At 41.2% G+C, this 24,264-nt stretch overlaps 3 protein-coding genes across 5 annotated transcripts in view; all 3 read right to left on the bottom strand.

Annotated features, from left to right (window-relative positions):
* The window catches only part of kmt2ba (lysine (K)-specific methyltransferase 2Ba), a 29,166-nt gene extending 17,202 nt beyond the window's left edge, over window positions 1–11,964 (bottom strand). For 2 of the 3 annotated variants that reach the window (XM_054763608.1, XM_054763610.1), the window contains exons 1-8: window positions 11,576–11,964; window positions 4,547–5,798; window positions 3,560–3,714; window positions 3,392–3,475; window positions 2,510–2,666; window positions 892–1,177; window positions 380–441; window positions 63–284 (exon numbers count right to left, since the gene is read on the bottom strand). In XM_054763608.1, the coding sequence (XP_054619583.1) occupies window positions 63–284; window positions 380–441; window positions 892–1,177; window positions 2,510–2,666; window positions 3,392–3,475; window positions 3,560–3,714; window positions 4,547–5,798; window positions 11,576–11,884 (2,527 nt within the window). In that variant the 5' untranslated portion in view covers window positions 11,885–11,964. The remainder of the gene's footprint in view (window positions 1–62; window positions 285–379; window positions 442–891; window positions 1,178–2,509; window positions 2,667–3,391; window positions 3,476–3,559; window positions 3,715–4,546; window positions 5,799–11,575) is intronic. The other variant, XM_054763611.1, reaches the window with a different exon arrangement.
* A 505-nt stretch (window positions 11,965–12,469) lies between these two features.
* LOC129173254 (oocyte zinc finger protein XlCOF19-like) lies at window positions 12,470–16,914 on the bottom strand. Its single transcript, XM_054763988.1, has 4 exons — window positions 16,831–16,914; window positions 14,735–14,958; window positions 14,125–14,265; window positions 12,470–14,050 (listed from the first exon to the last, which is right to left on the bottom strand). Exons 2-4 carry the CDS (start codon window positions 14,948–14,950, stop codon window positions 13,607–13,609), a joined length of 801 nt encoding a protein of 266 aa, XP_054619963.1. The 5' UTR covers window positions 14,951–14,958; window positions 16,831–16,914; the 3' UTR covers window positions 12,470–13,606.
* An 852-nt stretch (window positions 16,915–17,766) lies between these two features.
* LOC129173180 (NADH dehydrogenase [ubiquinone] flavoprotein 1, mitochondrial-like) lies at window positions 17,767–24,264 on the bottom strand. The gene is made up of 11 exons (XM_054763833.1): window positions 24,185–24,264; window positions 22,924–23,020; window positions 22,755–22,837; window positions 22,516–22,686; window positions 22,258–22,441; window positions 19,873–20,062; window positions 19,583–19,795; window positions 18,769–18,935; window positions 18,603–18,684; window positions 18,378–18,523; window positions 17,767–17,972 (listed from the first exon to the last, which is right to left on the bottom strand). Exons 1-11 carry the CDS (start codon window positions 24,250–24,252, stop codon window positions 17,889–17,891), a joined length of 1,485 nt encoding a protein of 494 aa, XP_054619808.1. The 5' UTR covers window positions 24,253–24,264; the 3' UTR covers window positions 17,767–17,888.

The following is a 24,264-nucleotide window of genomic DNA, read 5'->3' as shown; positions in this document are numbered from 1 at the left end:
ACTTAAGACAGTGTTGTTTTTGACAGAAAACAAAAATACAAACACAAAGAGGCAACGTTTACCTTGTTTACCGGACAGCTTGCTCGCTTTGAACAACTTCTTCACTTCTTCCTGTTCCTCGTCAGATTCAGACTTGAGCAGGTTCCAGTAGGAGCGTGGTGTGATGTTGCGCAGGGACTCTTTCCGGATTTTATTTGGCGTGATGGGCAAGGGCTTGTATGACTCATTCTTCCAGTTGGCATCCTCGCTGCTCGACATGGGTGCAGAAATGCGCCTGGCACGGACTGAGAGAATGGAGTATTCGTTGTGTCAACTGAATACAATTGGATGCCCATTTAACTGCATTGCTTTGTTTTTTGTTTGTTTTTTTTAAACATACCTTTGAACTGTTTGACAATGCGCTCCGTCTTTGCCTGCTCAATCCGTGCACACCTCCTGTATCTGATGTCAGAAGAGGCCATTATTTAAAATATGCAGCAGAATTTAACTGTCAAATTACGGTATGTAAAAGATACTTGCGTTGAGGTACACATGGTGCAGATAAACGGGGGGGTCAAAAAGTGAGTACACCCTCACAAATTCAGCAAGTATTTTTATTACACGGCTTGTGTGTGGAGTCATTTTGTGGACAGTAAATCTATACCGCTATACAAACTGTACAACTACTATAAAGTATATCAACGTTTGCGTTCCGCATTGCTGAAATTATTCTGATATGATACTGTATGTCAACTCAATCAATCTGAAAGTGCTGGACAACAGGGCAAGATAAACAAAAGCATAAAAACAAAAAATAAATAAATAAAACAATAGACAAAATGTAAGTATCAATAAAAATAAATATAGGTGTCACTGTCCTCTCAAACAGAGCAATCAATTTCCAAGACTTACATGCAACACTGTCGCTTCTTGTTGGGCCCCCCGAATTTGGGCTTGTCGCGGCAGTTCATGCACTTGGCACAGTCGCTGTCGACCAAGCAGCCTTTGCACCTTCCGCAGCGTCGCGAGCGGACACCGCCGGGCGCGTACCGGCTCAGTATTTTCCTCTTTTTGAACCTGTGGCCCCGCCTCCTGCCCCGCCGCCTTCGCTGGAGGGGTTCCTGAGAGACAATCCACTGAGCCCTGCCTTGATCAGAGATGTCGTCATCATCATCATCATCATCATCATCTGCAACATCTGCAAGCAGGAGAGGGGAGAGGATGGGTAGGAGCTCCCACAGAGCACCACGTTCAAAAGCCTCGTTATTCAACTGGGGCCTGTGAGTCAAAAGCGCCCCGGTAATGACAGATGGGCCTGCGAGGTGATATATATATTTTGCACAAAGTCTCTTTAAAATTTAAAAAATGGATTACAAAAGCGATTGATGAGATTTGTTGTATGTACTCAGTGGTCATCAAAGTTTTTAATCAAACATCAAGGTATGGTCTCTTCACCAGGTATCACCACTCTTCTGGGCTTCTATACGGCTACGTTATAGATACAGTGTATCGAATAAATATATGGGCCATATACAACCTGAAGCTAAACATCACAGATGCCATTGCCACCATTGATGATATCCATAAAGGGATGTATTAAATTAGACAAAAAAACCTTCAATATCTAGCCCTCATTTTGTAATAATTTCTACATATTTGTCAATTTATTTTCTTTTGTCATAAATTGTTCTTTGTATTGCAAGCTAGTGAAGACTGAATCAACAGCGCCTCTGTGGTTGCAGACAAGTACTGCACTGTATTTTCCCTCATGCTTCAAGATGCAATTAATGAACAATTAATGAACAATTGATCAATGATTATACATACAACCCATCCTGGGACGTGGTGGATGGACTTTTCTTATTTGATCAAATTCATAATATGTTAATTAATATATTTCCTGTTGTCAGTGTAAATGTAACTGTTTTTGATGTTGTGAGAGGTTGTCCCTAAATGTGGTTTACTTGGAAACAAACTTCCGGGCAGTGAGTCTAATGGACAAACAGCACTTTCTCACCTCATACTGAGTGATGTTCACTCGACCAGTGTTGGGTAAAGCTTTCCAACAGCAGTGGCTAATCTGTGTGTGACAAAAGATATTTTTGCTGGCAAATAATTGACTTACAACTATAGTGAGCTAACAAAGCAGGTTTTTGTTTTTTGTTTTGTTTCAGCAGCTGCTAAATTTGGACCAAACAGAATCTTGTTTTTTGGGAATTTGTGGTTTTTTTTACGCTTGACTGAGCAAGTTTGTGACGCTATTTGTGCTGAATGAATAGTTTGTCCAACAATGTTGCAAAATACTGTCCTCTCAACTGCCCTCGTTCCTGAACTTATTTGTCTACTAAGTGGATTCATATGGGTGTTGAGATACAAAAAACTACATTTAGTTTGCATGCATCACAAAGAACAACTGTAACAAAACAATACTTTTGCATGTGAATTGGAATGCACTTTGTTCTAGTTGGGAGTACATGTGCATCTGAGTTAAAATCAACGTACGTGTGTGTGTGTGTGTGTGTAAATGTACCTTCTCCAGTGGGCGACATGGCGATCCCCTCTCTCTCGTGGAGCGGCAGGGCGCTGAGGCGAGGAATGTCGTCTGGCACCATGGCGCGGGGCTGGCCCAGTGCGACTGCTGCTGCGCGGCACACATGCTTGATCCTGGGACCACGTAGTGGCTGCTCCTGTAGACAAAACGCATCATATAAAATTCATTGTGGAAATGTATTATTCTATATATACACTTTAATTCCTTAGACTATTACATTTAAAATGATAAGACTTTAAATATGTTTAAATAATTTATTAATAACTAGAAAATTATTATTTTTTATCATATATTATATATATATATATATATATATATATATATATATATATATATATATATATATATAGATAGATAGATAGTTAAATGTTTTCAGAGGTGCATCTATAACTACTATCAGTTATACAGATTCTATAGTGAGCTGAATTTTTTTTTTTTTACATGTATTACCAATTATTATAAAATTAAAACAAATTTTACATTTTATTCTTAAATATTTTTAAATAAATATATAATTAATCAAAAATAATTCCATATTCTTAGAGGCACATCCAAAAGTTTATTATGAAAAACAGCAAATATTTATTTATTTTGTATTATTTTATATTACAATTATATATTATGTATTGTATGTATTTTGCAAATACAATACCTACAATAACTACAATGATTTAAATACCTAGAATTACTACAAGTTAATGTCTAGTCTTCATAGTATATCAGAAAATGAAAATGTATGTTTATTGTGGACAACCAGCTCTACCTGTTAGTCTACCCCCACTCTTCTTTACTCTAAAGTTCCTATGTATGACTGATTACCCAGGGAAAAAAAACGGGCTAAACATTGACCTAAACAGTTACCTGAGAACTACCAAGCGTAGGAGACAGGTTGACTCTCCTTTTCCTCCCCCTACTCACTGCCACGTGGGATTCACTGGAGCTCAACTATTAATTCACACACAAACACAAGAAGCCATAAGAGAAAAGCAATCACTGCCACCAGATGTCAAGTGATGTCACAACGCAAACCTGCAACTTGTACTGCTTTTGCTGATCAATCTTAATGAGCTGCACTTTGGCTTTCTTCAGAAGGTGCAGCATCCTCTTATTGGCTCCGCTGAGACCAACACGATGGCTGGGAACGGCTTCCACCGCCTGGCGAACATCCCCGCTTCCTGATTCGTCTGCAGGTAAACAGACACTTCATTAGGTAGCAGGAAAGATGTGTATGTGTGTGGAAACTGCAGGTATAGTGTATAACATCATTAACCAACATCAACTGCGACACATACTTATTTTAGTTGCAAGGCGGAAAGCAATAAAAGGTGCGAGGTTTTGCTGCATGCTTTGAATGGGGAAAAGTTGTACCGTCCAGTGGACAAGTATAAAAAGTTACAAACTGAAAGCCAGCGCTCCAAAATGAAATATACAGTCATCCCTCGTTTATCGTGGTTAATTGGTTCCAGACCCAAACACGATAAGTGGATTTCGGCTCTGTAGCCAATCTCCATGCACTGTGAAAAGTAAAGTAATGTAACATCATGTCTCATAACATTGCTGATGCCTGCTGTCCACAATACTCCATATAAAATGTCTTTCAATATTTTTTGACTAGTACGACATAGTCACCCATGAAACAGTGATCATTTATCAATGAATTATTTAGTCAAAAACCGCGATACAGTGAGGAACAACTGTATATTTTATATATCAAAGTAAAGGATTGCGTTACTTTAAGAAAAATGTTGTCCTGAGGAGCAAATGTGTGTTTTTTTGTGTAGCTTTACCATTTGAGAATAGAGATGACAAATGTCAAATGTTTTTAAAATGAATATCTTCTGAGATATTCATTAATTTATTCATTCATTAAACACAGTCAAAATAGCCTGAAAACAAAAAACTGAATGACACAAAATATCCTGAGGGTTTTTTAAGTGTTAAATGCAGGTGTACCTTATGTTGTGGCCTACGTGCATCACAAAAAAGCATGTAATAACATGTAAAAATAATGCTTACTGTTTTTGCCCGTGTCTTCCTGCAAGGTCTGGGAGGACAGCTTGACGTTGCTGCTTACCGACACAGCCAGCTTTCTCACCACCCCAGGTGAGTCGATCTCCTCCATAGTGAGTTTTGACTTGCGCCTCCTTTTGACGCGTGGGTTCACAACGCTGGAATGCGTGTCCTCGCTCTGAGGGACGAACTGGCCTCTCCTCTCCGCCAGCTTCAAGGTGAGCCTCTTGAGGTTCTTGTAGAACTCCAGGTGACTTGTGCCGTAACCGGGCGGCGGTGTCAACTTTGCAGCAACAGCCGACGGGCTGTCCACCGCAGATATAGAGTCGATGTCACAGGCGGATTCGTGGGAGGATGTGCTGGTCTTTTCATCCTCCCTCTGTTGATTCTTCAGCCATGAGGACAAATTGCCCCTTGGAAAGGGGACCAATCCCTCATCCAGGAACCTCTTTGGTGTTTTGATGACGCGTGAGGACCGGGCAGTCGTCAAAGCAGAGGAGTTGGCTTGGACTCGGTCAAAAAGAGAGCCGGGGTCGGCTTCCTGCGGTGCGGTGGTAACAGGGTCTGTAACATAGGTGTAAAAAACATGCTTTGCACGCTTGGCCCTCTTCAGGCTGGCGGTGGTGGGGGAGGCGTTTTTTGGGGTCTTTCTTTTGTAGCCGAATAAAGACTTGCGGGAGTTTCTTTTGTGCGTGCGATGCGCCGACGGCACCTGGGATTTCCCCTCCAGGGGCATCGCTGCTTCCTGTCCGCTCTGCACGCCAGCTTCCGCTCCAATCTCCGGGGAAGCGGCCATGCTCTTCTTCTTCCTGTGGCGCCGTTGCAGAGACGACATAGTCAGCCTGTTGTGTCCGAGCGGAAGGCCCCTCCCACGCTTCCTCGGTGGCATGGCGTCCTCTGACACCTCATCATCCACTTTGACCTTGGAAGTTTTTGCCCTTTCAGTGGCGGCGGGCAAGGAGAGGAGTGTCTCATCTGGCTGTGCAGCCCCAGCTTCGTCATCTGACTTCGAGCTGCCTGAGGCGTGTTCATCTGAAGGTTTGCCTCCAAGGCCCGCCTTTGGTGCCCCTTTGCCTTTTAGCCCTTTCCCTTTGTTGAGAGTCCTTGGTACAATTTTCCCAATCAACGAAGATTTCAGGGAAACCCTGGGATGTATTTTTCCAATAAGAGGTTTGGGTGAAGGACAGCGGTCTTCAGGAGGCTTCACTTTGTTGTGCCGACGACCTTTTGGGGCTCCAAAACCACCAAAGTCTTCTTCCTAATAGAAAAACACAGTTATGATTAATATCACAACTCTTCAAGAGAACATTACTGACAACAGAGGAGAGCCAATCGTGTTTTTAGTACAGAGGCAGGTCAAGTTTACCATCCCTGAGATAGAAAATAGTCATTGATTGCTGTTGGATTAGAGCAGGGGTCACCAACGTGGTGCCCGTGGGCACCTGGTAGCCCCCCACGACCACATGAGGTGCCCGCAAGCCTGCTTTCCATTTAGGTTTTCAGTTAATAATGAAAGAACAGTAGAAAGAAATGCATTCTGAAATACAAAATGTGAGTTGTGGACACCAGCATTTTGTTCATGTTCTGGTAAAACAAGCATATTCGCTTTGTTTGGGTTTAAAATAAGCTCTGAAAATAAATGTTACAAAAATGAGTAGCTCTTGACCATTTTCATTTTGTAAAAGTAGCTCTCACAAGGAAAAACATTGGTGACCCCTGGATTAGAGCATATGCTGCCAGAAGAAGAATTTTTAAAAATGATAAAAATATCTTTACAAGTTACCGTATTTCAGGACAAAAATGTCTGAATGGTAATAAATTAATTAACCACACAAAAATGAAAATCAACTCTAATTTTGCCGGCCTCAATGTATTGTCATGTGCATGCGTGTCCGTTTTCCTCGTCTCTCACCTCCAAACATGCAAGAAGAGGAGAGGGTTTACTGTGTGCATTGCTTTTAAAACATTGGCGCGTTTGTTCCATAGAACAACAGCATGAACGGAGTGAGCCCTTTTGTCAGTCATACAGTCTCTTTGTCTTAGTGGGTAGAGGCGGGGCCGCGAGCATACACACAAGAGTGCAGATGAGTGCAACGTAGTAGAAAGTGATTTAGCAGATTGCAACGCAGTCATATATTTTTTTTGTTTTTCATTGTACTTTTCTTAAAAGTAACATTAATATCTCGTCTGGTCTCGTCCTCACAGACCCAATCTCATGTCTTTAAAAAAATATACACATTTCTACAAATCCTCACATCTGTGTTCAAGAAAGTAAACACCCATAGGCACGATAAAAAAGTGATTTTATATAGAAAATGCAGCTGATTAAGTTGTTTTTAAATCATATGTGCATGACTCAGATCAAGGGTACCCAAGTGTTACATTTAAAATTTAAAATACAAACCCTTTATTTTTAAAAGCACAGATATTAAAATTTGCAGATTTAGTACACTTTCAAACCGCTAGAATAATGTATAAAGTTAATAATAACTCGTTACCCAAAAACCTAATAAAGTATTTCTCTATCAGAGAGGAGACATATGACCTTAGAGGAAAATTAAACCTAAAACATTTATATGCGAGAACAAGGCTGAAAACCCACAGCATCTCCGTGTGTGGAATTAAATTATGGAATGGATTGAGTAAAGAACTCAAACAATGTACAGAGATAAGCAAATTCAAAAAACAATACAAGCATTTGATGTTTGCTAAATACAAGGCAGAAGAGTCTTGATTGTTCTGTCAGGTTTGTTATTTTTTTTGTTTATAAAAAAAAGCTTTGTTCTTTATTTATTTAGTATTGTTATTATTATTATTAATATTAATGTGTATGTATGTATATATAATTTCCTTTTTGGGGAGGGGGGGGGGGGGGGGGGGGCTGTCTTACCGTTATCTATTATGTATTATCCTGACTATCACAGAAAACATGACATGGAATGCAGGAAGTGAACTATATGCACTGTACAAGATGTGGATTTGGATGGGGGGTAGGATTAAATAAGCCTTGCTTCTTCCTACTCCTTTTGGACATGAGGAACTGTGAAATAATGATAATGATTCATGAGATGCATTCCATTGTAACCTTCATGTTCAAATAAACTAAACCAAACCAAACCAAAACTCGTGGATAGACCTTGGTAATGTTATCAACACAAACTTCAAACATTGCAAAACACACACACCCAACATTCCAGAGCTCGAGACATCTTCCATTTCCCATCGCAACCCTCCGAAGTTCACTCTTTCTTAAATGTAAAGTACATAACTCGGTGTCCACTCGGTGTTAGACTTTTGTTCAAATAATCTTATTTTACTCTTTTATACACAAAAAAATGACTTTAGTTGCAGAGTTGAGTAATTATTCCATGAATATATACCATTGTAATCATCGTGGAGTTTGTTTTTCCATGGAATTATGTTCAAAATTTTCATCGGCAGGCGGACACGAAGGTTATGTACTTTTCACTAATGATTACACAACAGTTATTTTTTTTTTACACTGAGAATATTTCAATAAAACACATTAGAAACCCATTTCAGACATCATTCTTTATTTCTAAGTAGAAATTAACATTAAAATTAACATGTAACATTTCAATGTCCAAATATAGACACTTTTTTACAACATAGCCGTGCTAGCGCAAAATAAAAACATGAACAGGCTTAATTTATGGTTTGGTAAGCTTCCTCACTCTATAAACGAGTGATAGGGATAGTACACATTGTTAGAACAACAATTTCAAATACTACTCAAGTGAAGTTGAAGACAGCAAAAGGTACCCTTGATCTGAGCCATGCACATATAATCTGGTTATACATTTTTGCATTATATCATCAGGTCTCAGTAATATGGGATAAAAAAGGTACAACTTTGTCTAGTACTTTCATGCACCCGCAAGTGACAAAGGATTAGATTATTTTAATGAATTTACATAATTTAACATCAGCTGACGCCATTCATCTTCCCTACTATGTCAGTGCTTTGAGTAGGTAATAAAAACGTTCACAGAGATAAATCCATAAGCAATCTCTACAAATAACACTTCTGCGCACTTCTTCCAAGTAAAAGAAACAAGACACTAGTAGCACTCGATGCTGAATACAACCCCCTGGCGGGAAAACCCGATTAAAACAATTAAAAAAACAATACACTGCTAAACGGCTGGGTATTTGGTTTCAAAGAATGACCAGAAAGAATGGGCTGTTCGGGTTTCCCCATGCTGTGCACCGAGGAGCAGCTTTCACTTTCAAAATAAAGCGCCAACCAAATGCATGCGACTTCGGTTGACACGAGAGTAGTTCAGTACTGTTGCATTGCTCCTCAGTAGTGTTGCATCTAGGACAAAGCAACAACCCACAATAATTGAAACATTTTACTCTGAAACTGTAATGCAAAAAACGATCAATTATAGCCTAGGTATACATCTACCTCCACTGCAAGAACAAAATTAGAGTCCATTTTAATCAGCTCAGAAGCACAATTTTCCCTTTAATGACGGCAAATGCATGTTAATGCTGGAGAGATGAGTGTGTGTGTGTGTGTGTCACATCCTCAGATCATGTGACTTGTGTTATATTACAGCTCACCTGGAGAGGTTGCATCAGTTTAAGGCTGCCCTCTATATTAATATTGGGGACAACATCACATCTCAGTATGATGCATTGTACTTCCACCAACAGGCGGTCAAACCCACTTAGTCTGTGTTCTGTCTGCGTTTTTTTCATTAGCTTTTCCTTGCCTCGGTAGTAAAAGTGCCTGCTGAGTGCAAGCTCATGTTGGTTTTCTTTAATGTATGAGGAGTTGTAGACCTGTTCTGAGTGTAAAGAGTCTCGAAATAACACCTGTTGTGAAGTGAAGCCATATAAACACAGTCGACTTAACAGCAGGCCACACAGCGGTACGTCACGATACCGAGTAATTCGAGGACCTCAATTGCAAAAACTAATCAAGGATTTTTCTTCTGCCTCGAGGAATCGCTTACATCACCCATGTGGCGGAAGGAGGAGGAAGCAGATGTTTATTTACTTCAAGGAGCGGCAAGATTGAAGAGAGAGAAGGCAACAAGGCGACAAAAAAGAAAAACTAAATTGAAAAAACATGCAAAAAATGTCAAGTGTGGCAGCATTTCAGGCCAAACAGCAAGCTGAACACCGTGGGGTGTATCCATTGTAACGTGGCACTTACATACCAGAACTGCACATCTTCGATGTTACAGCAACTCAGAAGACACTCCGAATGGAGCAGAAGATCCGAGACAAGGTAAAATCAACATAGAGTAATGTACCTTACTAACATAACGGAGGAGGGCTAGGATTCCCTTCAAATAGATACTTTATTTATCTCCAAGAGAAATTCACGTATCCAGCAGCTCTGTATCCAGTGTGAATGTGTCCTGGAGATAAAGTATCTATCAATCTACCTACCTATCTATCCAACCATCCGTCCTACTGTCAATTGTGTGTCTAGTTTATTACGATGGTATGCCCTTAAGGTTCACATGACCTTCTACAGGGTTTATTTCATCTACAAAAAGACAGCACTGTAAGTAAAGAAGATGGAAATTAAAAACATTGTAGCTCACAAATCAGTAGTTGGACACTTCTAGCAGACGATACTGTGTAATGGAACAAAGAAGCATGTGTCTCACTTTTCTTTGTTGACGGGTAGAATATTCTAATGTATTCCACTACAATAGGTTTCTTCATTTTTCTTTGAACACGGCAAAAACTGTTTTTTTTTTTTGTAGTCAGCCGGTCTATGTTTAGGGTACATAAATGCACAGCCATCAACATAATGTAATATGTAATTTAGTCTGCGTAATGTCAATGAACCAATTGTTATTTCTCTCCTTTTCCAGTAAATCATTACAGTTTCGGATGAATACATGTATCTACAAAGCACCATTATGTAGTCCCAAGCAAGCAGCTGAGCTAACAAATAGCATTTTACACAAGACATGCGCCCACTGAGCATGGTGGTTAAATAGAGTTTGCCCCTATGTACACAGTGACTTTAAGAAATATAACTGTTGATTATGTAAAAAAAAATGTTAAAAAAATCAAAGAAATTGGTCGTTCATTATTAAGTGAAATGGCTTATTTTCTTGTGTATTTGTAAGTGCTCTTTAACCAAGCAAAAATGTGTTTTCAAATTAATCAAAAGACATTTTCAATAGACTACCTCAATACTAAAATATTTGATAGCTGCAGCCCCAGTCGAGTATGAAGTGTCCATAGACATATACTGTATGTGAGTCGTTTGTCTATACGTGCCCTGTGATTGACTGGCAATCAGGCCAGGATGTACCCTGCCATTGCCCAAAGCCAGCTGGCATAGACTCCATCTCACCCCTGACCCTAATGAGAACAAGCAGTGTAGCAAACCTCAATAATTTTAATTAACACCTCTCTGATAGTGCCTATAAAATCTGCTTGCCACCTTTATACCATTCATAGTCTTATAAACTATGCAAGAGTATGTTTAAGATGATTAAGGTAAGAATGTAGGTGGTCCCTTATGTTGCACATCCGGTAGTCATCTGACAGCTCCAACGTGGGAGATTATAATGTTGTCACTTGAAATGCGCACTATGATAGATTGGAGGCTTTCATTTTATTAAGGTAATGCAAATAAACAGATCGGGCTTTTATTCTACAACGGTAATGGAGATAAACAAATCAATAACATGGCGCTAGTTTCCGCCACAACAACTACCAGCCGCCAAAGTTCCGCCTATCGCTGCCTTGCATACTTCAGCAGGACAAATATTCATCGCTTGTTTGCACATACACATTACAAAACATAAATGCGAAATTAAGTGCACATACAGTATCTCAAAACTGTATTCATACACGTTTGAGCTAAAGCTAAAGCTACCACATCAAAGCCATCTTTGTAATTCATAAACAAGTGCACTCAAGACGCCATTTCTTTTCAAAATGTCCCAGAGAAGCGTTTAAATGTATACATTTCGCTGACAAAGATATACATATATATATATATATCTATGTGTGTAAGTGTATCATGCTGACCTCCTCGCTGTGGCTGGAGTCGAAGCCCGACTCTCTCCGCCGCTTGTACTTTTCCGTCACCCCGAGAAGGCGCAGCAAGGCCGGGTCCTCACTCAACGCGAGGCCGAGGTCTATAGGCCTCGGCCCTCCGTCCGACGTCTCTCCGTCGTCCGAGCTCAGTCTTCCGCGTTTGGTTCGCTTCCCCAGCCGCAGCCGACTAATGCGGCTCGTACACGGCCTGCCCGGGAAGCGAGCCCGAGCGACAGTTTGAGTGTTCATCGCAGCCGCGACGCTGGTGGGCGACGATAATCCGCCTCCCGACGCCGCCATTATTATTCAGCACAACGAAGCGCGCTGGTAACAGCAGCGAAGACGGAACAAGCAAGATGGACCGCGTCTCTCTCTCAGGCAGAAGGCGCGAGATAGGATGGGAGGACAAGTGCATCATGGGAAAAGCTAACTTCCTTCAGCCTTGTTTGTTTTGCTAATACTTTTGCTCGTACGTTGTTTCATTTTAGCATCACATAAAAACATTTTCATTTAAGGTTCAAACACTCACACAGGTAGTTATACCTCTCGGAAAATGCATGCAATTATTTATTAACCCTTTCATGAGCTTATATATGGAGAGATGTTATATTATACTTCTTACTTACATCTTCATTGTTTTACGTATCTCTTAAATCCTGTCTAATCTGATATTTTAAGTTATGCGTTCTTGCATTTAAACATGTGGAAAGCGTATAATATTAAAAATCCCACGCGATTGACATTTTTGGCCACTCAAGGCTACTGTACAAAGCATAAATACAATTAGTCAAACCTAAATCTTGTCTATATATTTTTGAAAATACTAAAAGTGGCCAAACATACATTTGACTAGTGCAATATAAACAAGCTTTACGATTAGTGTGGTATGGTTTATTTCTTTGATACATGCCTAAATTACATTAAGGAATATCAAGTGGTTTTGTTTGCACAATTCAACGTCCGAAAATGAGTAGGAAGAAGAGGATCTGATTTAATCCCATGTATATTTCAAATCACATTGTCTTTTACATGTTGACATTTACAATATCATAAATATCACAAAATATTTGATCTGCAAATGAAATATACAATTTGAACAAATAAGTCAATAAAGCGGTTTCATGACAAATAAAACTACTTTTGGATGTTTTTTTCTTTCATATGCTGATGTTTCTATATCACAAAAAACAACAATCTATGACTTCTAATAAATATTCAAGGAAAAAAAAACTGTCAAATTCCCTTTATTGTCAAAGCAACAGACACCACAATAAACCAAGTGTCTGTTTATTTTGTAAAGAATGGTCAAATAAATGCTAGAAATCTACATATTCTCAAATTGTGGTACGAGTACTGCTGGTTGTACACGGGAACACCAAATTTTTAAAACACCATTCCAGTGGATCTCTGCACATTCATGGAAACACAAATTTGAAAAGTTTTGGTCTAATTTTTGTCCCCTCCAAAAATAGGCTATTTTCCACAGAAAATGTATAAATGCGCGATAATACAGGTGAAATGTACTACAGCAGACATGCGCCACTGTTAGAAACCATTTTTACATATTTATGTTTTGCTGATAATGTTTGTTCGTCAAGCGTTGAGATTTAGCACTTTTTTCTGCGGTCCTTGAACACACCATTCATACTTTAAATGCATTCAATAAGCGTCTGAGGCGTATTCAGAGCTTAAACCTGGATTGTGTCGCAAATGAACAACAGCTATTGAAGACAGAAGTGGATGGTCGTGGCTCCGACTCTAATCTAATAATTACAACAATCACTTTTGTTGCAAATGTTGATCCAAAATCAATCAAGCTAGCAGAGAGGTTTTGATGGGGAGGAGCGAGCTGTATGTCAACAGTGGACATTTTTATGGGAGTATCAAGTACTTGTAGTTTTTCGGCATTAGCTGGCGGACCCGGAACATAACCCCACGAAAAGCGAGGATCTACTGTACTGTATATTAGTGACCTATACATATGAAATAATTATACAAATACGTAAGTGTTCTGTTACAGCATCAACGCTTTTTGCAAGGCTTTTGAGAAGATAGAGGGGGACCATGCTGGCTCTTTTTGTGCATCCTCAGGGCATCTACAGACGGGAATACCAGGTCGCAATTGTCTTCGGAACAAGGGATCTTCAGCTCCGGTGCTGGAGCTTTACGTTCTTCTGTTTTCTTCACCTTCTTGCTGTCCTCACGAGTGTTTGCTTCCGGGCCACGTTTCCTGGCGGGCTTCACGTCAGCTTTGGTAACCCTCTCTTGGTGGTTCAGGAGAGCGTCCAGCGTGCGAAAACCGTGAAGGCATATCGTGCAGCGGTGCGCGCCGCCTTCTGTCACGTCCTTGTCGTGCATGGCGATGCAATGAGCATGAAACTCAAGCAGGCTGGCGCACGGGACCATAGAGCCGCAGTCGCGACAGTGCCATCCTCCTTCATGGCAGCCGCGTTTGTGTTTGTGCAGCTGCAACACAACCGCATATGGAACATTACCGAGCCTGTCATCATCTTTAGGATGCGTACTCACTGTACACTCACCTCAGTGAAGCTGGGAAATACGGTTTTGCAGGAAGAGCAGACAGGGACCTCATCAACTCTGTGGGTTGCATGGTGCACGCTGAGCTCCTCAGGTGAAGCAAAACACCTGTCACACTTGTAACACCCAAAGACGGTATTGTCCTGCAGAAAAATTGAAAAAATATTGACAAAAACACCAATTCAATTCCAATTTGCTTCCAGTAAGTTCACTATAAAAGACAGCAATGCATTTAGGACACCCCATAGTATAACTCTTCTACTCCCGAAACGCTGCACACCTGCCGTGTTGCCTATGCGATTATTTTTGTAACTTACGCTACAAATGTCAATGCATACCAGGGTCCAAACGTTTTCACGGGGGCCACTTTGGCATTTTATATACAGTAAATATTTATTTAATTTATAAAAAGTCAAAAAATGTTCCATATATGTACATTTACAGACAAACCTTTGTGTCGTTATTATTAGTTATTTGTGTCAACATTTCAGCCTTTTCTCTTTATAGTGCCTTTTTGCAGTTTTTTTGGCTTAATTGTATTTCTAAAATGTGTCGCAGGCCAATAAAAAACAAACCGCGCTTCAGACACCCCGGTGTATGGAGCATATTTACCTTCATCAACAGCTTGCTGTACAGGTCCCGGTGAACCCTTCTTATGTGGTTCGTTTTGGTCTTGAAGGTAGTGAAGGTGATGAGACATCGGGAACAGTACAGACTATCACACTCCACTGCTGTATCACAATCCGGTGTATCCAGGGACTCACGGGACTCTGTGGTGGCCTTCCTCACATTGCTGGTGCCCACGATGACTTTCTCTATGTTCAGCATGTCTATTTCTTCACACATGGAGAGGTATAATTGAAACAAATATACATAATAATAATCACAACGGCTACATACATAGCAGTGGCGGCCCGCAGGCAAAATCCAGTCCATGAATGACACCAGGCCAGCCCGTGAGTGCACTTCAAAACTTGAAACTGGCTAAAATGTTTGCAGCAGATGAGGGGGGAAAAAAAGCTATTGCATAGGGGCGTCACGAGACACGACGATACACAAGATTGTGTCTGCGAGGACGAGACAAGATGATATTTTCAAAAAAAAATTTCACCAAAGGGCGCCAAACCAACCCCATGTGGACATGTAGATATGCAAGTTATAATTATATATATTAAATTACATGTTTTTGCTATTTTTTTCATTTTTGAGTTTTTTTATTTTATTTTTATTTTACAAATACAATGGAACCTCAGTTCATGTACGTCCCGATTAGCGTGTTTTTCGGTTAACGTTGAAAATTTATGCCAAAATTTTTGCCTCGGCGTACGTACATTTTCCGGTTAGCGTACAATATCGTGCGCGTCTTGTCGTGTTATTAATACACTGCGGGAGTCCAGCTGTGTTCTTAGTGTATTTTAATCACAAAATGTCCTTGTTAGCATCCTATTAGCTTGCTAATACATAAAAACAGGAACCGGAGGTCAGCTCAACATAGTTACGCCACAAGCCACTGCTTTTCTTTTGATCACGGCTGCAAAATAACCCAAAATGGGTTTTTGAATTGAAGAAACAAGAAGGTGGGGCCCGTGTGGATCTCGCTGCCACTTAGTCATCTTTAAAAGTCACGCTTTCAATCAAGACAAAAGTGATGAGTTACCCCTTTCATTCATCATTTGTAAGTATTTATAATTTGTGTGCATTTTGAAGTGTTTTCTGCATGTAAAACTACAACTGTAAAACTTTAAAAACATGTTTGGTGTTAACATTTTTGGCTTCCTGGAGTGAAATAATTGGATTTCCATTATTCCTTATGGGGAAAAATGTATTCAGTTTGAGTACGGATCTTCTGAAACTGATTAAAGACGCTAACCAAGGTTCCACTGTACTTCAAATTTCGTCTAGTACATTTTTTTCCACGTAATATCATGACTTTATTCTCATATAATTATAAATTCTTCCCCCAACCTAATTTTCCAAATATTTCAGCTTTATTTGTTTTCTTTGTTCTTCATATTTAAACTGTAAGAAAAAAAACAACTCTATTCTGTAATACTTCAAGTTTATGCTTCTAAAATTATTTTTTTTCCCTTCATAATATTACGACTTCATCTTTGTCAAATTACAACTTTTTTTCTTAATAGTATGACTTTATCGTCCTGATATTTTTGACTGAAAAATTGTTGCTTTTTTCCCCACTTTTGCTGGGTTTAAAAAAAAAATTGAATTGTATTTTCAGAATGTGCACAGCCTGGACAACAACTTTGGACACTTCTGCGGCAGATTATATTAGCGTTTTTGCAGAAAGTATTTAAAAACAGCACAACACTCCTGTCACATAAAGGATCTTTGACTATCCTTTTTCTATACCGCTTGTCCTCATTAGGGTTACGGGTAAACTGAGGCCTCTCCCAGTAGACTTCGGGACTGGTCGCCAGCCAATCTCAGGATCGTGGACCACTTGAAATATATTGCATTTGTCTTCATGTATGACTGTATTTATGATTATATTAGCCATTTGGTCATGCAAATAAGGAACAAAAGAATAATAGTGAAGAGAGAAATCCGCCCACGGTCACACAAATAACGATAACGTACAATCGTACATTTTGTATCAAGCCTCGCTCTTTTTTTAGTTAAATGAACGGTACAGAAGGCATGTATAATTTTACATACATAATTCGTACATAAAAAGGTTTCTGTTTTCGTACCTACAGCTAGCAGCAGCGGCGTCGGCCGTTGTTCATCCGCACCACGTGACGTGATGTGGAAACGAAATTCCGGTCGAGCACAAATGACACGAGACTTCCGGAAACGGAAGAGAAGCGAAATTTGATCTGCTTTGTTGTTTTCATTATGTTATATCCAATAATTTATGCCATTGTGTTAAAACAGTATTATGTTGATTATTATTAATATTGTAGCGTCGCAAGGATGCATGATTTGCTTGGAGTACTTCCTACTTCCCAGCATGCTTTGTAAATAGTTGTAATTATTACGCATTGAATGTTATGTGCGTTGTTTGTGATTCCATGTAGTATTCTGTGTATTTCCTTGTCTGTTGGTGTTAACATTGCCCGCAGTGTTCATCTTTTTACTCTTTATCTGACACACTGACGATGGTTAGGTGTATTAAGCTCAGGCAAATTCCGCCCTGCCTACCCAAACGAAGAGCAGCTTCCTTTCAAGCAGTTACACGTATACCGTGCGTGACTTACAGTATATTCATTTGTAATCAGTGTTTCTATACTTATTTTAACTTATTCAAGTCAAACTTAATTTATGCTTGATTATGTAACCATATTATTTGTACTTTTAATCGCCTTTCCTTCTTTTTTGACAAAATGTAAACACATGAATTAATGTAAGCCGCAATAAATGGTGATGCCATCTCCGAATGAGTTCCAGTGACACAGCAGCGCTTTCATACACGATTTTAAGCTGAAAGTCTGGAGCAGGTTATGAGTCTAGCCTAAGTTACCATGGTGATATAGCTGCATTAAAAGAGCCACCTTCATTGTACACGCAAGCCCAGCTTTACACTCAACACACCTCGCTAACCCACTAAACTTGCTTTGCAGTAAGCCCCCCTCCCATACCAATAATAAAGTCATGGTATAAACAAAAGATGCCAAGTTGAATTTAAGGTTCACAGAATTTTATTGATACTTTCATATTAGACAAGGCAAGGAGACAAAACAATGCACGTTATTTCTTTTTAAATACACAAGCACAAGGTTCAGGTCGTGATGAAGATGGAGCAGCCATTTTAAGAGCTCGCCTGCTGCTGCTGTTGCTGCTTGTATTCAGTAATTCGGCTTTCCATTAGGGGCCTGAAGTGCCTGATCAATCCCTGAGAGGACAGAAGAAACCACATAGGAGGGAATTAATACTATGTAACCCTCAGGAGTCCATGACCTTGTATCGGCTGCAGTCTATGCAGGCGCAGCGTGATAACGCAGCCACACAGACACTCAATGTTTCAATGTGTGTTGAAAGTGCAGACGTGGCACTGCATACAAGTCTTTACATGGTGAAAATCAAGTTTTGTCACCGTGTCATCACATTATCATTTGTATGCGTATGCGCTTTCGGTGCAGGAAGGCACCGGGTTTGAAAGCGAAAGTAAACAAGCAATGAAACATGACACCACTTTTCTATTGGTGGGAAAGAGCTTGTTATCAGTCAGTCTAGGGGCGCTTGGTTGTAGAGGGAGGGGGCAGTTCCAGAGGCAGTGAGGCTCAGTGTTTTTATTTACCTGCACGGGCCATGCAGCGCCGTCTCCCAGGGCGCAGATCGTGTGTCCTTCAATCTGCTTACTGATCTCCCAGATCATGTCGATCTCCGCTGCACGTGCATCGCCGCTCACAAAACGCCACATCATCTTGTTCATCCAGTCCACCCCTTCACACGAACACCAAGAAGGGTGAAGATGAGCGCAGAGTTCATTAAATACAGAAGGCATCCAATCAAAAGCACCGACCTTCTCTGCAGGGTGTGCACTGGCCACAGCTCTCATGCTTGTAGAACTCAATCAGACGTGCGATGGCTCTGATGATGTCAGTCTGCAAAACACACCCACCCAAGGCGAAACGTGTTCATGGGATGTGGCTTGGCGAATGAGTGCGAATGTACGCCGACAAGCATACGGATTTGTCCATGACAATCAGCGCCGCCGTGCCCAAGCCGGTCTGAGCCTGGACCAGGCCGTCAAAGTCCATCAGAACCTCTTCGCACACTTTCTTGGGAATGAGGGGTGTGGAGGACCCGCCAGGGATGACGGCCAGGAGGTTGTCCCAACCACCGCGGACGCCTCCTGTCAAGAGAAATGCTCATTCGAGGTAGGGAGCACTCACACTGGGACCATTCAGCCATTTCTCTTTTACTTTTACATTTAAGTAGTTGTTTTGTTCAAAACCGAAGTACCCGGAGAAACCCACAAGAACATGCAAACTCCACACAGAGATGCCCAACGGAGATTCGAACCCAGATCTTCCCGATCTCCTGACTGTGTGGCCAACATGTTATAACCACTAGGCCACCGTGCGACCCGTAGTAAAATAATGCATTTGTACAAATAAATCACCCCTAATGCAGTTCTTATTCCAAATGGGTGCCTTGGACTCTCAGCAGTTGAGTAAATAAACGTTCCTGGCCGCTATATGAAGAAACACTACATAATGTTTCTAATGCTAATAGCATTTCAAGACCAAATGTTTTAATATCAGTGAAATCATATTTAAGTCATCATATTTCATTAACCTTGTTGCCTCCCCTCTCCTCTCTGAAGGTCACTGGTGTGTGTGTGTGTGTGTGTGTGTGTGTGTGTGTGTGTGTGTGTGTGTGTGTGTGTGTGTGCGCTGGTTTGCATGCATAAATCTCTACACCGGAATATAAGACGAGACGTCTTTTCCTCTAGGGAAACATGCGTAGCCACCAAGCACTGTAAGCAGCCGGATGTACCTGCGTGCCTCTCGATAAGATCTTTCAGGGGGATGGACATCTCTTCTTCCACGGTGCAGGGGTGGTTGACATGGCCAGAGATGTTAAAAAGCTTGGTGCCCGAGTTCCGCTCTCGCCCGAAACTCAGAAACCACGAGCCTCCACGGCGGCAGATGGTCGGCGCTACGGACACGGTCTCCACATTGGCCACAGTGGTTGGACAACCGAACACACCTTGGCGACGACGGCCGGAGGAAGAGAGTTGATGAGCACAGTGTTCCACATCAAGAACTGATATTTTCTTGACTCACCAACATCTGCAGGGAATGGGGGCTTGAGGCGAGGCTTCCCCTGCTTTCCCTCCAGCGACTCGATGAGAGCCGTCTCCTCGCCGCAGATGTAGGCTCCGGCGCCGCGCATCACAAAGACATCAAAGTCGTAGCCCGAGCCACAGGCATTCCTGCCGATGAGCCCCGCTGCGTAGGCCTCGTTGATGGCCACCTACATGGATTACATTAGTACATGTAAGATCACACATGTTGTCTTAACATCACAGATGCTCCCTGATTTTACAGGTTTACCCGAGGGACCATGAGGTGGATATTCCAGACATTACAGAGATACAAAAGCGTAACCCTCACAATTTCCAGAGGGCCCAGGAGGCAGAAATCACCAACACTCTGAACCACGATATTTAACACGTTGTCAAATGAATATATCTCTGTATCAACGTGGAGCAGCAAGGTGTACCTAATGAAGCATTAATATCAAACCTCACAATTCCCAGGGAGGACCACAGTATCACCACAACAGTGTCAATCAACAGTGTGCAGCATTACCGTTTAGATGGACTGTGAATGTGCACCTAATGACATTTGGTGTACTGGATAGCAACGCTCCCCATTTCCCGGAAGGCCCGGGATAGCGGAAATCCACAACATCACAAACCACAATAATAAACAGAGCCAATCAACACTTAGCAGTATTATCATTACGACTGCCTGGGAACGTGCACCTAACAAAGCGTCATTTACAGCAACAGTCCCCATTTCCCGGACGGTCCAGGAGGCAGAACCAGTCCAATTCCCGACATTTAGGACATTTCATAGAACTTTCCAACTATAAAATAATGCGCCCTCTATCTGCATACACGACGCTTTATCAGGTGCACCTTCACAATCGCTGCAGCTCAGAGAGAGATATTTAAAAAATGTATTTATTATTGTAGTGGGGGTGTCCCAATACAACTTTTTTCACTTCCGATACGATACCGATGGTGATCCAATATCAACACGAATCATACATAATTTATTTTGTAGTGTGGAATGTTGATCAAGTGATATTACTCAAACAGAGAATAATAGTCTGCAAAAGTAGGGATGAGAAAAACTCCCCCATTTACTTCCTTATGCAAGTGGGGTATAGTTTTATCCAAAGTAGTGGCAGCTAGACATACAGTAATATAGCGAGGTTCCAGGTGCTCAATGAAACTTCTAAACTAGGGATGCTCCAATCAGGGTTTTATGCTGCCGATTCCGATCACCCATGAGTGAAATAGACCAATACCGATCACATAGATTAATGATACATTTTTCAAGTTATTTATGATGAGTGCAATTGGGCAGGGGTGCCGTATAAACGGGAAAAAGTCAGGATAATTCCAAGGTCCCCTGACTGCCAAAAAATAGGTAATTACTCGTAAAATTAGTAATTAATGAATGGAGGGGCAACATCATTTTTTTTTCATGGGGCCCAGAATTCATGGCTGATACAAAAAAAGGAACCATAAACTTACTTTAATTTACACCAAAACAAAGAAAGAGCAGTCGGAGAACTCGGTGTCTTCCACCGCTGACAAAGGCTGCTCATCTCGTCCGATGAATTAAATTATTTTTGGGGCTATTAGCTTAGCATTCTAACTGTCACGCACATACAGTATGCCAAAACGTGAGTGTTGCTCACGTGGCCGCGTTAGCTGCCGTTTGACTGATGGTCACACCGTGAGCCTTGAACACTCCCCATACTCAAGTGTCAAGTGTTTGTTCTTCAAATGGCGTAGCTTTTTAACACGAGCTAGGTTTGGTGGCGTGTGTTGGCAGGTAAGTTCCACACAGCAGACACGATTGTTGTTGTTTTGGTACGGGAGGAGGACGCTGAGCGGCTTTTGATATTGGCGTTGAAAGGCATTTATCGGCACGTGGCCATCACATGATTTTTCACGGAAATCAGACGATAATGATGGGAGCATCCCTAGTTTAAACCCGACGTTATTCACCATCGACGGGGGCTCGGTCTTTTCTGTTATAGTTAATGACTTTTTGCCATTCCGTGGGAGTTTCCCGTGTGATGCCACTTCATACGTGCCATGAGGTGTGTCGTATTAAACTTCGCCAGTTCCTTGCCACCACGAGAAACTTGTGCATGACAGGTTTTGCAATCAGTTGCAACGTCTTTTTACTGCCACACGGCTGACATGCTACTTGCTACTTTGTTAGCATGCGAGCAAACGCTGGTGTTGTGATCACATGGGCTTGATCCGGTCTCTGCTGGATAGATGTGCTGGGGTGGAGTCTGAAATCGACTGATCGTATCAACGTGCCAATGTCAGAGATTTGAGATGCAGGCCGATGTAATGTATCGGCCCGATAACCGATATCAATATCGGATCACGACATTCCTGGCAGTCAGCATCATACCTGCAGGTTGGACGACTCGTTGTAGAACTCTCCGCGGATGTAGATGTAGGCAGCGCGAGCCCCCATGGCCCTCCCAGCAACCAGGCAGCCCTCCACCAGCTTGTGGGGGTCGTTCCTCATGATCTCCCTGTCCTTGCACGTGCCGGGCTCACCCTCGTCTGCATTCACCACCAGATACTTCGGCCTGAGGTTGCGCGGGAATCAATTACCCAAATGTACCGCAATGTTTAACATTGTGACGCCTGTTAGGGTTCTAACCTGCCGTCGCTTGGCTTGTTCATAAAACTCCACTTCATCCCAGTTGGGAAACCGGCTCCGCCCCTCCCGCGCAGGCCCGACACCTTGATCTCATTGAGGATCCAGTCCACTCCCTTCAGGAGGATCTCTTTAGTCTTGTACCAGTCACCACGCTTCAAGGCACCATTCAACCTGTCGTCATGGCATCCAATTAGCGTACAGTTGCAATAAAAGCAATAGGTAGTAAAGGAATATCTTACCTCCAGTCATGACGGCCGTACAGGTTGGTGAAAATTCTATCCTCATCTGCCAGAGGTCCAAATGTTGTCTTTTTAGGAGGACTCTAGAAACACAAACATATGTATTAACAACTGTTATATCATCTAATAGTGCTGTTTTAGTCATACAGTAGAATATGTGAGCAGTTACCTGTGCTGTGCTGTTGAATCGGACGATGGCCGTCACTCCACTTTGACTGAGAGCCGCCGGGGCGCGCGCCACGACAGCTCGAGACAGCGACAGCATCCTTGAAAATGGGCATTTAGTTAAACACGTGGTCTTAAAATATGTATTAACACACTATACATTATACTATAGCTATACATTCTCGACAGATGCACCTGCACAATGTCATGAGAATACAAAACCACAATAATAAACAGAGTGTTAATAGTGTAAAATGTGTTTATTACATGCAGTTGCACTCAAAACAATTCATCCCCATTTGAAGTTATATTTATTGCCAAAACATCCAATGCAAATTCAATATATTGTACACAATTTACAAACTGCTGAAAATTTCTAAACTTAACAGAATTTACATTGATGGTTTATGAGTGCAACTGTCGTTTATTTTGTTTTAATTGCATTATCCATCATGACCAGCTCGATAGACAATAAATACCGGTACACATATTGTTCAATACCTACATTCTCAATCTACATGGAATTATTATCTTTTATTTCTTAATAGGTTTAGGTTTATTTATTTTCAATCCACCTATAGTATAGGATGTAAACAGCTTGGAAGTGTTCCTAATTATGTTTCCTGGAGACTGTTTAATTGCAACACAGGGATAGCTACCAACCTTTTATATTGTGATCAATATATAACGGATATTATCACTTTATAGCACAAGAACATCAGATTACACATTCAAAACATCACTTTTCCTACACACATTCGTGTCAAAATATACATCCTGCTCCAAAAACAGGACTTGAGCTTTAATTCAGGGAGGTATTAATAAATAATGGCATACAGGTGTCGTATATTTATATTAAATTGTGTTTGTTAGTATGTATTTGAAAACTTGTGTAACTTGTGACATAACGACACACGTAACGGGAGTAGCAGGACAGCTCAAGGTGAAGTAAGGCACATTTGGGTTTATGCAAAGGACAAACACATTTATTAAGTTTTAAAACTATTCTTAATTCCTTAATTATAACGTTGAAGATATTGTTAAGCTGTGACCTCCACGCTACCAACCAAAGCTATCGCTAGCTTTAGCCTGTGATGCTAGCTGGGCTAACTGTTCACCTTGTCATGCCACACGCGTAAAGATACAAATTCATGACGTTACACGCAAATATCAACGTCAAATATACATGTAATCTCACATAATATTTAATGTATTTGATTAATTTAAACCACGGACATGTTAGGTTAGTAAACGATCGACATTACCTGCTGCTTGTAGTCCCAAATTTATGCGCTCCACCCGGAAGTGATGTAGTTAGCCGAAAGTAGTACATTATGTCACCCGG

The sequence above is a fragment of the Dunckerocampus dactyliophorus genome, chromosome 20 (genome assembly GCF_027744805.1).
Source record: "Dunckerocampus dactyliophorus isolate RoL2022-P2 chromosome 20, RoL_Ddac_1.1, whole genome shotgun sequence".
Classification (NCBI taxonomy): Eukaryota; Metazoa; Chordata; class Actinopteri; order Syngnathiformes; family Syngnathidae; genus Dunckerocampus; species Dunckerocampus dactyliophorus.
Note: the sequence above shows the minus strand (reverse complement) of the source record. Positions and strands in the feature narration are given on the sequence as shown.